Raw genomic sequence first — 15,633 nt, 5'->3', positions numbered from 1 at the left:
ACAGTCTAATGTGTTTTATGATAAATATCTTAAAAGTGTGAGTAATGAGAGTAGTAAGGGAATTGGCAGGGGGTGCTCATGAAATCTCAGCTGTGAGATGATCGGCCAATAAAAAATCCCTCCAGGGTGATTAATCTGACCAATGGCTGGTGACAGCCAGGTGGATTGAGAAGATGTATGAGGAAAAAAAAAGGAAAATATGCACATTTACCCAAACTTGTCTCCCACTTGTATACAAATAATATCAGGCAAAGATTGATTCACTACATTGTGAATTTTTCTCCATATATTTAACTTTATTTGCATATATTTGTTTAGAGATTGGATACCAGTACACTTTTCTTGCACTCAAACTGTCTTTTGCGGCGACTGATGAGCCGGGACTTTTAACTCCAATGTTGTTATTGCTGTCCAGGAGACCCCGGGCCCTCTTTACCAGCTCATGAAGTAAAAAAAAAAAAGCATTGTTTTATTGCCTTTAATCATGATTTTAAACTGATGGCATGAAATTTGATATGCTCTGGGACTGTTTAGTTTTGGCAGCACTTTCTAAGCCAGCAGTATCCCTCCCAAATCCCAGATAATGCATCTGGGACTTCAGTTTGTTCATAAGGGGTCTAACTTATCATCTAATGACCCCAAAATAACAACATGTAGGATATCATACATTTCTTTGTCTGTGAATGACATTTTGCAATGTATATTTGCTCGTGCATAGTCTACATAATATGTAAAACAATACATATTCAACAGTTATAACAATGCTTCATGCTTATTTCTAACAAGCCCAGTTGGTGGCAACGTGGAGGCTAATCAGCTCAATAATTGTCTATATTGTGTTTGTTTTAAAGGTCAGAAGAGTAGAAAAACATGAATTTATCATTATACCTATAGCTGTGTAAGTAAAGCTAATGTCAACTTAACACATGAGTTAAGGTTGTTCACCATACATATATTTGTCCTTATACAAACTGCAAAAAAACAGATGTTCTACAGCTCAGGTCTTTATTAGTGCTGTGGATACAACAATAATACTCTGCAAATGATGGCATAAAGTTAAAGTGCCTACATTGAATTTAACAAGGGATATTTCATCCCACTAATTCAGGAATGTAAAATTGATCAATAAATCATATTACAGCAGCAAACACTGTGCATTTCATTGTTCAAGCTAAATTCTTTATAATAAATAATCCCAGTTTCTCACATTGTTATTTTTAACATAAAAATGTTACTATAGTGAGCATGTTAAGACAAACAAAATGTGGCATATTATAGTTTTACTCCACTTAACACATTATCATACAGACAATCATTATGACTGTAGAATGAAAGCTGCCCAATGATCATGGTTCAGCGTTGTGCTTTCTATCATGAACAAAGCACCGGCAGAAGCAGCCGCAAATCCATTCATGCTTCCTCCCACATATAGCCAAGTGTCTGGACGATATTCAGTCAGTGAATCACAATGACATTGCACAGTTACACAACATAGATTGCACTAAAGTTAAGGGCGGTAAGTTAAGTTTTCTTATACAAACATCTGAACCCATCCATAAGGGAGAATAAGGGCCATGTTCATAAATGTACCTCAACCCTTCTTTGGTTCACAAATACACTAAAATATTTCAATGTTATTCAAAACATTGTGATATTGTACAGCAGGGTTTCCCAATAGGAAGCATACATTACAACTGGAAACGAACAGCAGGTAACCTATTCACAATTAGAACCTCTGAATATAAATAAAGTGATCTATTACATACTATACTGTATGGTCAATTTAGATATAGGACTTTTTTTTTTCACTGTAAAACTAGGACACATTTGGCACAAAGGCAATGTAACAATACTATACACAATCTACACAAAAATCTCTAAAAATACAGCGATCAAGTACAATGACTGTGTTATATATTTCCACCTATGTAATATCAAAAGGAAATAACAGATAGGGTACAATGTGGCGGTGCATCTGGCTTGATAATTACACAGACGACATGGAGCACCAACAGTCAGTACATACATAATGCTATAGGGTTCCCTACATTGTGCTCTGATACTTGTGAAAAAATATTTTGATGTCATTCTGTTTTTACTGACCGTCATATAGTACAACAGTTTTGTTTTTTTATAGCTGCTATAGAAAGAATCATTCAAGTGCTCAGATATTCTTGCTATTCTATATTTACATAAGAAAGTAACCAGTGTAAATCTCATGTAATACACATTATTAGATATGGGTTCATATCCAGTTAACATGGTTTAGCAAGAATACCAGTGTGCTTTTGTGATTCTCTCACAGATATGTCCTTATTATTCAGATAACCTTGTGTGCAGATGTTTTGAATATAAGTCATCGCTGATAAAGACAGAGGAGACAGAGAAGAGACACACACGGCGTATTATTTCTTGTGCATTGCCAGAGAACATCTGTAAGCAAAATTCAACGTCTTTATGAGGCAAAAGGGAGATGAAGCCAAGCTCAAGGCTCTACAGAGTCGGACATGTTTTGGGGGAAAATGGTTTAGGTGTGGCTCTTACAAGTCGTTCCCCAGTCGCTCAATCTCTTCGATCAGGAAGTCGATGTCTGACCTGGTAGCAGCGGGGTTTGAGATGACCATGCGGAAGAAGTTGACCTTGTCTCCTTGCGGCTGGTAACCCACCATCGTAGTCCCAGACTCCATCATCATTGCCTTGATCTTTGGGGCCACCTGTTGTGAGAAAACATACAGTGTTAACATCCCAATTCCACAAACACCAGCATATGCACACACTATTTACCCATTATTTTACTGTATGAATCCCTAAATCTAAGTAGATACTATATGACTCAATCTAAAAGTGCAGGGGAACTAGAAATGTATCCTAAAAAACAGATTGATGAGTCCTCACCTTGTGCAACCTCTCCCGCCTCTCGTCACCATCAGGCAAGCAGCGCAGACTCGGTGGAATATACCAGAAACACACATTAGTGTGCTGCGGCTGATAAGAGAAAATGGGAACATTTGTAAAGAGCGTCGATAAAAAACGCCTTCTGTAATTTCAACTTCTCGTGTCAACTTGTCAGTAATGCAAAATGGTCCAATCAATCCTGGAAGCAAGTTAAGATATGAAATATATTGTTGCAGTTGTTTATCCCAAAAGAAAAGCAGGTGCTCTGTAAAGCAGAAAGTAAGCATAATATAGACCGTTTTTCTTTGTTGCTGCAGCTGATCAGTATCTAATATATTAAGATTTAGATTAATCTGACAAATCAGTACAGTGAATACTTCAGCGTTCAATTAAAAAAAGATTTGCTGTCTGTGTAAATAATGATCTCACCTCTCCGTCGAACACCATCTCGAAGCCCTCTCTGTTTTTTATTTTATTGTAGAGGTGCGCTGACAGATCCAGGCACCTGTCAATATGCTGTTCAAATCCTTCTGTTCCCTTTTAGGTAGATCAAAAAAAGAAAGAATAAAGATTTGTTTCCATCACATTCTAGATATGGCAGCAAGGTTGGTAGAGGCTCAACAAGAAAACAACTGATGAAATGCACACCTTTGCCTTCCACATGAGCCAGAACTTGAAGATATCGACATGCCGTCCACACTGAATGGCCTTGTCACCTGTGTCGTATGTAATATCATACTGTTTATCTGGCTGGAAGAGGTAACCGGCACACATGGAGTTGCAGCCTTGTAATAATCCCTGCAATGGGCACAGATGTGGGGTAAGAAACAGTGAGGTTACCGACCACCGGCAGAAAACTGTTATCTTATCCTGCTGGTGCAGAAGTGTTATCGTGAGCAGCAAGCAAGTAAAAAACACAATCTCACCCACTCTCTGACCAGAACGGCAGAGCACTGCAGCGGCACTCCCATCATTTTATGAGGGTTCCATGTGACTGAGTTGGCCCTGCACAGACATTGAAACAGTAAACATAGTTCTGTGGGTGGGTGTGTATGGGTGTGTATGCGTGTGTATGCGTGTGCATCTAAATAGGTGGAGACTCCACTTAAAAAGCATGTTTTCCCGACTGCATTATTCGTCTTTGAAATGCTCATATTTGCCGCTCTTTTACCTCTCCACTCCATTCAGCTTGTGTCTGTGCTTCCTGGACATCAGCAAGCCTCCTCCCCATGCACCCTGCACAGGACACAACACATTTATAACAGCAAGGACGCTATTATCTATTAAAGTTGTCGATGTGTACAGCTGGTGTCATTTTTCTGTATTGAAGATCATCCACATTGCCTTACGTCCACATGAAGCCACAAGTTGTACTTTTCACAGATGTCTGCGATTTCATTGATGGGATCAAAGGCTCCATAGACGGTGGTGCCAGCGGTGGCATTCACAAACATCGGAACATACCCCTGCAAACCAAAAAGACATTGGTTATAATTCTGGGCTGAATTCAAGTTGTTATGTTCATTCTGTCCTGTGATTGCTGACATCAAAGAGATGGACTAAAACACATTTTTCGATTAATGCACCTGCACCTCCTGCTTTCCCATTTCCACTAGTCTGGACATCACTTTGCCTTTAAAAAATGAGCTCCAGGAGTGTTACTTTAGACCGGGGGCAGCATCACATGTGAGCACCTAACTGAAATAACCTTGCTGCTCTGGCACAAATAACAGGTAAACCCTCCTGCTCTGAGAAGTTTCTCTCATTGTACCAAGTCTCTGATAGAAGCAAATAAATAAGTAAGAGGGGACGCTGTCTGAGTCACTGTTGCTGACATTCACCTTTTGCTTGGCCTCTATTACTTTGGCTTCCAAATCAGCAGGAATGACTCTCCCTCTAGAAAAGAAGAAAAAGACATATAATATCCAGATATTTGACCTTTTTGATCAGCATGCGGGTTCAGTATATGAAACAAACCTCTTATCTGTGCTCAAAAGGATCAGGTTCTCAGTCCCGAAGCCCAGAGCTGCACTGGCTTTCTTGATGGAATAGTGGCTCTGCAAGAACAGAAGTTAGATCAGTCACAATTCAGGCTGGAATTACACTGAAGATACTAAAAAAATCATTCCCTGTGAGAAATAAACATGATGAGAAATCTCTCAAATGTCCTTAAGTATTTTATTGAACAGACACTTTCAATAACACAATAATTTAGCTGAATGGACAGAGCTCCTTCCCCACGGATGGTTCGGAGGTCTAACAACAAGTCAAAGGTTTAACAGAGTATATATGCTTCACACAAACTGAACAGCTCGTAAACTGAACAGCCATGAGCCTCCTGCATGCACACAATGTTCAGCGTTAAGCGATACAAGTTACATCTAAAAAGAACAACATGGTAAATTGCCACAACATCAAACATTGTGATAAAAGTGAAGTAATACAAAGACGGAGTAAACTAACATGCTCTGAGGTGAAGAGGACCAGTCTGGGTGCAGCTGCCATGCCTTTGGTCTTAACTTCAGGGAAGAACTTGTATCTGGCAACCATCACACTGTACATGTTGGAGATTGCTCCTCCTATAGCGACCAACAGTGATACGGTCATTAAATACACATTTGAGATATTTGACCTGCGTATTGTATTTCCACAACATAGATTTTGGAGGCAAAAAATACTTTTTACTCCACTACTACTACTACATCGATTTTTTTACTTGTTACTGCAGATTCAGATTAGTAAAATAAATTATAATCAACAGATCATTGTATGCATCATTATAGTAACTCAGCAATAGCCTACAGTATATAAGGTGGTTAAAAGTATCTCCACTTTTACAGTCTACAACATGTAAGTAATGCTTGCACAATAATGCATCAATAGTTAAAATAATTAGATTTGGAGATTTTCTATACAATTCTGAAATGCACCGTTCTGCATAATGAGTACTTCATTATATTTTGATATCAACACTATCAACATTTTGAATACTTGCAAATGACAAGTTTTACACTGTGGTATTGCCACTTTAAGTAAAACATCTCTTTATTTCTTCCACCACTAGAAAACAGAAGAGTTCTTCTAGAAGTTAAAACTACAAATTAAAAACCAAAGTTAAATAAAACCCCAGAGCATCTGGTGGTATCTGCTAACATACATAAGTAAGTCTAGAGTCTAGCATGTTTGCATGAGGTCTCAGAGTTATTGAGGTACTGGTTTGGCTCTGACCTGGAGAAAATATCCCATCACCCTCTCCCTCAGGCCAGCCGATCATCTCTCTCATCTTTTTCAGTGTCAGCTGCTCCATGAGCACAAAGACAGGGGCGATCTCATAGGTAAACCTTGAACCAACCAAAAAAAACAACAAATATTTTAATATGCGATGAAAGCCTGATTGAACATACAGTATAATATTAGCTTTAAAATGTGTTTTGTTGTGTGCTCATTAAACAGTGGTGAATAAATACAAAAATGTTCTCTCTGCTGTTTTATTCAAGTAACATTCTATAGCACCTCCAGGCTGCAGGAGAGATTGATGGGATCAATATGAAATACATATTTAACAACATGCATTTGTATACTCTAATTGTACAGCATGCTTACTGAGCACGCTGCTCTCTCAATAGAAATGGAACAGATACAGTATGGTGTACACAGTCACACTTCAATGACAACTCCATCTTGTTGTTTTAGTAATGCCTTTTGCAGCAGGAAAATGACACAGCAAACAATCTCAGGTTCATTGATACAGCATCAGAAGCAAGTTTCTTTTCCCCAGACAATTAGCGAGAAATGTGATGTTAGAACAATGCACCTTTAATGAGTTAATATTTTAAAAAACATTGGAAAAATAATAGGAATGGTCTGCTGTTAAAACCACAAAACAAAGCCGTTTCAGGTGCCTTTACATTTGTCATTCCAGAAATGTTTTTCCATGTTTTATCCCCCCATGTGTATCATTTGTTCCCGTTTTATCAAAGTACATTGAAACCCCTCTGCTTCAGTCGATTTGGAATTACCGCACAGGAAGCCTCATCCATCTTCTCCTGACGAATATTCTTATAATTACATAAGTATCTGTCTATTCATGCAAAGAAAGTAAATGAATCAGTGGAACATTGTAGAATGTCACATTGTGCCCCACAGCATCTCCAGTATGCACACACAGTAATATGGAGAGGAAAAAAATAAACAAGTCAGATGCCACTTCGCAGATGTCGCACATTAATTTCACCGCATTCATTCATGCAGACTTCGCTCACTCATTCTGATTATGTAAGACTTGGATGTGATTGTCAGTCTATTAGTGTCAGTCAATATCTGCCAGAGGTAATTAGGGTTGATGTAGTAATTAATAAAGGTAAATTACAAGTATGTAAGCAACCTCCACCCTCTGGTTCGAGTCATCCTCGGTGATGTCGCCAATTACACACGAGCTGCCGACAGACTAGTGGCTGAACAAGCTAAAGGGAACAATAAAGGTTTTTCAGAATCTTCACCATTGTGTGCTGATAAAAATGGCAAACTATAGTACCACTCTCTAATAAGGCTCCCTTTTATAAAAGAGAGCTCTATAGATAAATTATAAGCACGAAAATGAACAAATCCCTCTTTCTGGTGCTTAACATTTCTATCTGGTAATAATTTGGTTATAAATGTTAGTAAACCATTAATACATGCTTAATAAGTTGTTGATAAATGTCTTTTCTAGATGGTAAGTTGTCATAAAGCTCAATCAGTGAAAAGGACTTTTCACAATCAGACAACCCATATTTTTTATGAATGACTTATAACTGATCTATAAACCATTAATAAATGATGTATTAACCATGACTAAAGTAATTTGTTAGAACTTAAGCCTTTATAAAGAGCACATTTTTAAAAAGAGGTACTGAAATAGTTTTACAAAGTCTTCTATCCATTTACACTTATCTATTTGTTTATTTATTTAAGTTATATTTTCAGCTGTGTTGTCAAGGGATTTCAAAAGTGTACAGGAAGTAATAATCAAAACGTTCCCTGAATGGGAAACATGACCCTGACTGGAACCCAACCTGGAACGTATAGTTTGCATCTGGGACCACCAGGACGTCCCAGAGTCTGGATCAAGTCTTCTTCCCTAAGTTAATCATCATATACTGAGCGATCAGTTTATAAGGTACACTAGTACAATTAAATGCAAAACAATACAGAAAATGAGAACAGAGATGCATCAACACCCATCTAACACAGAGTCATGAAAAACTAGACAGTTTCTTGTTGCAATAGCAAAACTCATCGCTGAGTCCCACTGATGGATGTCCGTACTGTACAATGGTCTGAGCAGGAGAGGCTCTTTACCCCTCCTGGCATTGTTAAGTCACAAGAACTAGACGAAACAAAGACGCCATGTAAACTGTGAATGCTAATCAATACGCAATTTAGTTTGCCCGCAGGGCTGAATTATGTGAACGCGGCCTTAGCACAGGCCAACATTCACAAAAAAAGTGTGTGTGTGTGTGTGTGTGTGTGTGTGTGTGTGTGTGTGTGTGTGTGTGGGGGGGGGGGGGGTAGCTGTACAAATGTCTTTTTATTTTCCTGCTTGAAGGACAGCCTATTAGAGCAAGCGTGGCACTCTTCAGCCGGCGACAGTAATTACTGTATGTCACTTCACATATTCCTCGAACTGAAAGATTCTCTTCTACATGGGCTGTTTAAATACAATGAGTACAAAAAAGCTCTAGAATAAAAGGAATCTAATGACTTCCAAACTGGATCTAATTGTTATTGCTTGAATCTCAGACATTATCTGCATGACTGTGTTTATGGAGGGCAAACATTATATTTTAAAATTCAACTGATAAATGACACAGTACTCACATATTAGTGTTGGCTGTAGAGGTAAGCCACTCTCCTGCCAACCCAACAATGTCTAATCCAGTGGACAGCTGGTTAAAGAACCTGGGGTGACCTGTAAATTGAAAAAGAGACAACAAAGCAACATAAATCCCCTGAAAACAAGTAATCATTTGAGAATGAGAGAGAGAAAATGGCTTATCTGTAATCATTACACTGGCATGTAAGCTAATGAGAGTTATTGATTGCTGTAGGCCTCGCTGCACGCCTGCAGGCCTCTTTGTTCTCACCTGTTCTCACTCCATACTTCAAGGTGTCCCTGCAGTCCACCAGGATCTGCTCCAGAGACTCGGGCTGATCGGAGAGCTCCAGGTTGAAGCCCTCCATGCCCTCCAGCAGCTGGTGGGGGTGGTGGAAGTCCAGGACCTTGGTGGATCTGTCAAAGGTCTTCCGCACGTAGTTGGTGAGGATTTCCACAACCTCCAGCAAGAACTGCATGGTGGGCTCCTCTCCATTTTTGGCAGGCAACAGATCTAGAAAATAACCAGTCTCTTCTGGTTAACCTGAATCTAAAGATAGCGGTTCACTGTTCCTGTGATCTCTGGGTTTGTCAGAAAGTTGAACTACTTTCAATTCAATTCAATTTATTTTGTGCAAATCCTTCAACAGCTGGGTTAAAAGCAGCATTGAGGAATAAATGCAACCAATGCAGTTCCATTATGACTTCATCAGCATATTATTTACGTTATTTACATATTATTTACTATTTGGTCATTAGAAATCAAATTAAAAAATCCAACTTTGTGTGGACATTTTAAAGTTGTATGCGTTATATTTCAGGTTAAGTGTTTAACTTTTTAATACCAAAGGATAAATACACTGCGGTTTTTTTTTCTTCTTCTTCTTCTCAACCTACCTCTGGCGAACAGATTGGAGAAGTCGGTCTCTGTGCGTCTGAAATGCGCATCTCCTCCGGCGTTATCGCAGGACAGCAGGTTCTTGGCTGCGCGCTCCTTGAAGGAACTCACAATCCGGCTCCTCTCCTCCAAACTGTTGTTCTTCTGCAAAAACCCTAAAGGATTACAAGAAGGTGAGGAGTCCGCAGGGTGATTACACTCCTCATGCATTTTGAGAACTGAAGCGTTTTGACTCTAACAGGCCCACTAATAATCCTCCACTCCCATTTCTGACTTTTATCTCTCTCGCTCTCTCTTCTCTCTCTCTCTCATGGGCGAATGACTCTGTGGGAGGTTGAGCGCGTGACATCAACATCAAACTCCAGTCAAGCACAAACAAATGAGTGTCATGTAGCGGCTGTAAATTCTTAGAAAAGCTCCTCCGACAGTGAGGAGCAAACAGCACAAGTATAGCCGATAACAACACGGTCCAAAAGCACATTTGATAACGTGTGTGAATGTATCTTTACACGCTGCTGAGGAGAATATAGTCCACACGTATCACGGATAGAAATATGAAAAGTGTGCAACACTTTTCCCTGATGCTAATTCAAGCAGACAACACGTTTGTTTTCCTGCCCATTGTATTTGGAAGCTTTATACGGTCCTGGGTAATTACATGGCCTTAATGAAACCAGCAGAACGTGTCGGTCAAAAATGCCAGAAAATTGTACTGCGCACTGGTGCATGACATTCACCATCATGGAAGATGTCAGTCCGCCCTTGGTTCGTGTGGTATGAGACTAAAATAGACGCTCAAAGTTGATATCGGAAAATCCATTCTGCATAATTTTCTTCTCAGCTTCAACTCAATTAATAGTTTTTTTGCAGTTGATACAATTTGCATTTTTTATTTTAGTTAAATTGCTAAGGTCAGGTGTGGTGGTTATTTATAATTCAAATAATATTGGCTAATCGTATATAATCTAAATGATTAATCATTATTTGGATGCTTTTTCCAATTCCTGTTCGTCCCTGAATCCGTTTCCATTGAGTTGCAAGTAAATCAGGGCCATGAATAGCCTACAGTCATGCTCGTGGACACTAAAAAAGCATGGATTTTATTCTTATTTCTTCCTGACAATTCATATATTTTGCGTAATTGTCTCAACAAAAAAATAAATAGAGCAACTTACCACATATCTTCATTCCCAATTTCCTAGTACATCCATGGGCAACTCCACACCAGGCATCATAGCCTAAAATGATTTTTTTTTTTAAATGAGAGGGCCTCACAGTCATTTTTTTATCTTGAACACGTTCATGTTAAAAATATGTGGAGAGACATATGAGGTCGAGTGATGTCGCATGATGAAACAAAAATAGCCAGCATGGGTGTTTTGGCATTTTTTCAACATTTAAACGGGACTCCCCGGGCCCCTGGATCTGGATCAGTATATTTCCACAGTATGTCACCGTTCACAACCTATGGCGAGGACTTCAAATGAATTAGCCGTTTGGAACCACGCCAGGCTAAAGATCTAATTGATGCTGGTTAAAATGCGAGCATCGGTAGACATGAGCCGGCTGGTCAGTGACAGATAGAGAATTACTGCGTTATCAAGGGCTTCCAGCCAGAGAGGGGATGGGGCACCTTGGATGGGAAGCATAGACCAAATCCTCAAAAGCAGCAATTTAGGGGAGGAGGGGTGGGAGTGGGAGGAGGAGGAGGAGGAGGGGGGCAGTCCCATGCACATCCTAATTTAACCCCTTGCTTTGGATCATTAGATAAATCATTGCCCTGCTCAGATCAGTGGAAGCACTTCAATTCAGTCCCCACAATGATTTTCTCCAAGTCAGAGGGAATGAGATGGACAACAAAAGGGACAACAACAAAAAAAGGAAAAGGGAAGAAAATAAACAAGAATAGATGTGCTGATAAAACCATTCAGACCAGACTATACATTTGCAGAGGTGCAACTTGAAGACTAGCTACAGGCAATTTGTGCATGGGCCTAACATGATGCAATCCCTGTTTTTCATCACACACTCATCAATTGAAGATGCAAAGCCATTCCGATAATAAAAGCAGAAACTGGTAAGAAGACATAGCTCATGTGTGCACTGTACAGACATGTAATTGTTTATTGCATATTCAACAATGTAAAAACCTCTACATCTGTATATTCCCTGTGTCAAGAGCACATCTAGACCTGTAAGATGATTTTAGATCTCTATTCACTGGAAGGATCAGGCTCTTTTTTTCCTTCTTCTTTCAATCAGCTGACAAAGAAAGGACTGTGGTGGATGAAGGTTTCTATAGTGCCCCTTCTAGAAGGCTATGCTTAAGTGTTCCATTAGGGGCAATTTAATATGGCTGAATAAATAGCCACTTCAGGGGCAATTTTAATTTTTCCATGCAAGCACTTTATTCAGCCAGAGCCCATTTAGCCAAACCAATTGGGAAAAAACACGAATGTATTAATACACCACCCCTAATAATAGGCCAATAATAATTATAATAACAACGATAATAATAATTATTACTTTGTAATTTTTTCAAATATTTTTATTTTTTTTTAGCTTTTCTGATAGGATGTTCCGGTGGTGCAGCCTCGGGCGTGTGTCCACGGCTAATTGCCTTCAGTGTACCGTTAGTGGAGGACATCAGGTTTTGACAGCAGCATTCGTCTGTCACGCAGATGCCGGGAGGTCGGTATGGTGAATGAAATGCAGCGATGATTTGTGGCGAAGGAAGCCTTCTCAAATGGCAGCGGATTCTTTTTTTTCTGTCCCCCGCTCTCCCTCGATGAAAATGATTAATGGCATTACCCACAAAGTAAATAGCACACGTGGAATAGCATTTTATCTGTGATGGACCTACTTGAGCCCGGTGGTCGTAAATTTGTCGAGTTGGGATCCGGTTCGCCGCCAGAGGAGGAGGGTGCAGACGCCGCCATCACTCCCGACCCTGTGCCAAAGTCCTCACCTCAAAAAGCCTGGTCACTTTTTTTCTCTTCTTTTTTTTGTTAATGCCCCCAAAATCTCTCTTTATAGCCTATCAACCGAGATGAAAAGTAGCCCGACCTCACTAGCAGGGAAAGAGGAAAAACCGCACAAAATATACAGTATTTTAAATATTTGCCTCTTGCTCTTTTTTTTTTTTTTTTTTACAATTAAGAGATGCTCAAGTTAGAGACACAGACCTGTAGACGACAAGGGCACAGTCTGTCTTACAAGTTGAGATGGTCGGTAAAAGATAGAAAAAGAAAAAATCGTAAATCTAAGAGGAGTTCACTGAGCAAAGACAAATCCTCACTTGAGCCAATAACAGGAGCACGTTATTTCAGCATCATATCTTGATCCTGCTTAGGATGGATGATGGTTAACAGCCGCCTCACAGCTTCACGTTTGTCATCCTCATAATAAATAGCACAGCACTATTTGTTATAAGCTAAGGCTATACGTTGAAATGCACATACTGAATATCTGGAGGTAAGGCTATATGCAAACAAAATGCAAATAGAAGTCTACAAAAGAGCAGAATATTTTCTACATTATTCAACTTGATAATATGGCCTATATGGTCATCAGTAGCTTTAGATCCACAAACTTGCATGACAAATATCAGCTCAAGGTGATTATTTACATTGCTGATCGTGATGCAGATTTAAGTCCCCCACAGGGGAAAAACCCGACGCGCATCCCTCTTTCCAAACCACCAACCGGTTATTAAAGGCTTTAAACGAATTAACAATGAAACCTGTGCATCATAATGCAACTAATTCACAAACTACAGGCCGATTCTGTCACCTAAATAGATTCGTTTTGTGGGGAGTAAACCGTATTAAACACCTGTTAGAGCATCTCCAATGACAATTAAGAAGTTCGTTGAGTTTGGGCTTGTTAGACCAGACAAACGAATAAAGCCACTTACCGTGATTATGTGGGTCCAGGTGAACAGGTGCAGTCCCCCCAAAAAAGTGAATTTCCTCTGTCCTGGAGGCGAGACTACTGCTGTTACTCTTTGAAACACTCCGAGGAGAAGAAGAAGGAGAAGAAGAAAAAACAGACCTGAGCTTCAGTTCCCCGTTGGACCCCACACAAGGTGACCTTGCTTTTGTTTTGCGAGTAGGTTTGATTTGCTGACATTTAAAGCAAGCCGTGTCTGTTTATTGTCGTTGCGCACGACTGAGTCACTGCAAGTATAGCCTAGACTACCTCCACCGGTGCTGCATATTTGTGGAGCGGACTCGTCTGCAGGCAAGTCTGCAGGTTTGACACTGAATGGCGCCGCTTTCGCCCCCTTAAGTGTGACTTTTTGTTTTTTTTGGGAAGTGTTGATTGTCTTCGGATCTAGTTCTGGTTTGAATCCTGGTCACGGACGCGGACTCCAAGTTTGATGATATGAGCAACACATTACGTGAGGAGGGATCGGGATCGAAGAGGGGAGGGGGAGAGGGTCGCTGGTTTTGTTCTTTGTGGAAAAAGACAAGAGGACAATCGTAAAGACACAATCACGTGCCTTAATACGCATTTAACTGCTTCTATATATTTATTCCCCGCACCCCCAATAATATGAACGAGTTCAATCTCGACATAATGAACTGAGATCGAAAAAAAACCCAACCTTTTTGGAGATGACCTTAACGCTAGTTGTCATTACATCTAGAATAATGCACCTGCCATAAACAATCTTCTTTCCCCACTTTTTGTGCAGACAGGATGGTTCTTGAATGGTGAAGATGTAACCTATACGACATGACACACTGAAAGGACGAAAAAAAACCCAAATCCACAAGGTGGCAGTGAGAAACCAAGAATGACTGCTGCAGGAGCAGAGACACAAATGGGCCACTCCAGATATACTTCATGGAGCTAATTATACACCGACCCATTAATCTGGAACACGTCACCATCATACATGGACGCTGGGACACGAGTGGACACACAAGAGACAAGACAATCACAAGCAATCATCCGTCTGTTGTGAGATTGGTTATCTCTTGTGACATGAATCTGATTAAAAGGTAATTTTGTCACTGTGACAGTGTTGATATAAAATGCATATACAGCTGTACGTTGCATATAAGGACAGTATTAAGTGTTTTCAGCACTGGACAGCGTCTCAGGCTGCTCCTGCTTCTACTGGCTGATGTCCAGTCCAGACTTCTCTATGGGGGCAAAATTCAGTTTGGGCCCTGCTTCACTTAATTGCTTTCTCACTCAGAATTGCTGTGTGTCAGTTAGGATTTGGTCATTTGACTAATGAATTTAGGAATATGCACCATATTAAATGCTAAACTAGATTTTGAGCATACTGGAATGAGTAGAAATGCAGGACCTGCCTTAAAGATTAGGTTCACATCTCTTCTATCATCTATCATAAAGCAATACTCACATGCTCCTATGTACTTTGAAACAGTTATCAGCTGCTGCAACTGTTCCTCCCATCTAAAAAGATCCTTCCATCCCTTTTTGCTATAGGCTACTATCTCTACACTGCAGCTTAGTACAGAGATATTGTCTCTGGAAACACAAAATGAGGGAAATTCATAATAAACATACTGTAATTTTAAAAGATACCCACTTGATTTGGCTAAGACAGACTGCTGAGGAGTACTATTAGCGTAAACTGAAATTCTAAATGCATTTCTGCACAGAATAAAGACTCTGGATTTCGACTTTTCACAAGAGACAGGATAAATAACTACAATGCATGTGAGTATCGTATTAAAATAGACTTCAACATAACCTTTAAGGCCCTTATCACTACAGTTTCAGCAACATTTGCATTTCATGAAATTACCACAAACTAACTGACACACAGTGAACCTGGGATTTTGGGGCCTGAAGCTCTGGGATCCTTCACCTGTTTCATAGTCCAGCTTGATGTACAATCAATGCTCTTCACAACAAATTCATTTTTCCTTGTCACAGATCTATTGTGTACCTGTCCCCAGCCAATATCAAATCATGAAGTCTTTGTAAAGAGGCCACCCTGCAG

The 15,633-nt window shown here is 39.8% G+C and overlaps 1 protein-coding gene across 5 annotated transcripts; it reads right to left on the bottom strand.

Annotated features, from left to right (window-relative positions):
• Positions 1–988: 988 nt before the first annotated feature.
• On the bottom strand, positions 989–14,388 carry LOC137867845 (glutamate decarboxylase 1). Of its 5 annotated transcripts, none has more exons than XM_068704335.1 (18): positions 13,564–14,388; positions 12,833–12,858; positions 12,511–12,717; positions 10,823–10,885; positions 9,647–9,802; positions 9,021–9,263; positions 8,755–8,845; positions 6,124–6,236; positions 5,359–5,474; positions 4,873–4,952; positions 4,737–4,791; positions 4,245–4,361; positions 4,067–4,131; positions 3,822–3,900; positions 3,544–3,693; positions 3,325–3,432; positions 2,896–2,985; positions 989–2,714 (listed from the first exon to the last, which is right to left on the bottom strand). In XM_068704335.1, the coding sequence occupies exons 3-18, from the start codon at positions 12,584–12,586 to the stop codon at positions 2,541–2,543; spliced, it is 1,776 nt and encodes a 591-aa protein (XP_068560436.1). In that variant the 5' UTR covers positions 12,587–12,717; positions 12,833–12,858; positions 13,564–14,388; the 3' UTR covers positions 989–2,540. The 5 variants fall into 5 exon arrangements, with proteins under 5 accessions (XP_068560436.1, XP_068560435.1, XP_068560438.1 ...); XM_068704334.1 differs by having other exon boundaries at positions 12,833–12,854; XM_068704337.1 differs by lacking the exon at positions 12,833–12,858.
• Positions 14,389–15,633: the final 1,245 nt, after the last annotated feature.

Source organism: Cebidichthys violaceus, unplaced genomic scaffold (genome assembly GCF_023349555.1).
Source record: "Cebidichthys violaceus isolate CVI_PGR_0920_01 unplaced genomic scaffold, fCebVio1.0.p SCAF_11, whole genome shotgun sequence".
NCBI classification, from domain to species: Eukaryota; Metazoa; Chordata; class Actinopteri; order Perciformes; family Stichaeidae; genus Cebidichthys; species Cebidichthys violaceus.
Note: the sequence above shows the minus strand (reverse complement) of the source record. Positions and strands in the feature narration are given on the sequence as shown.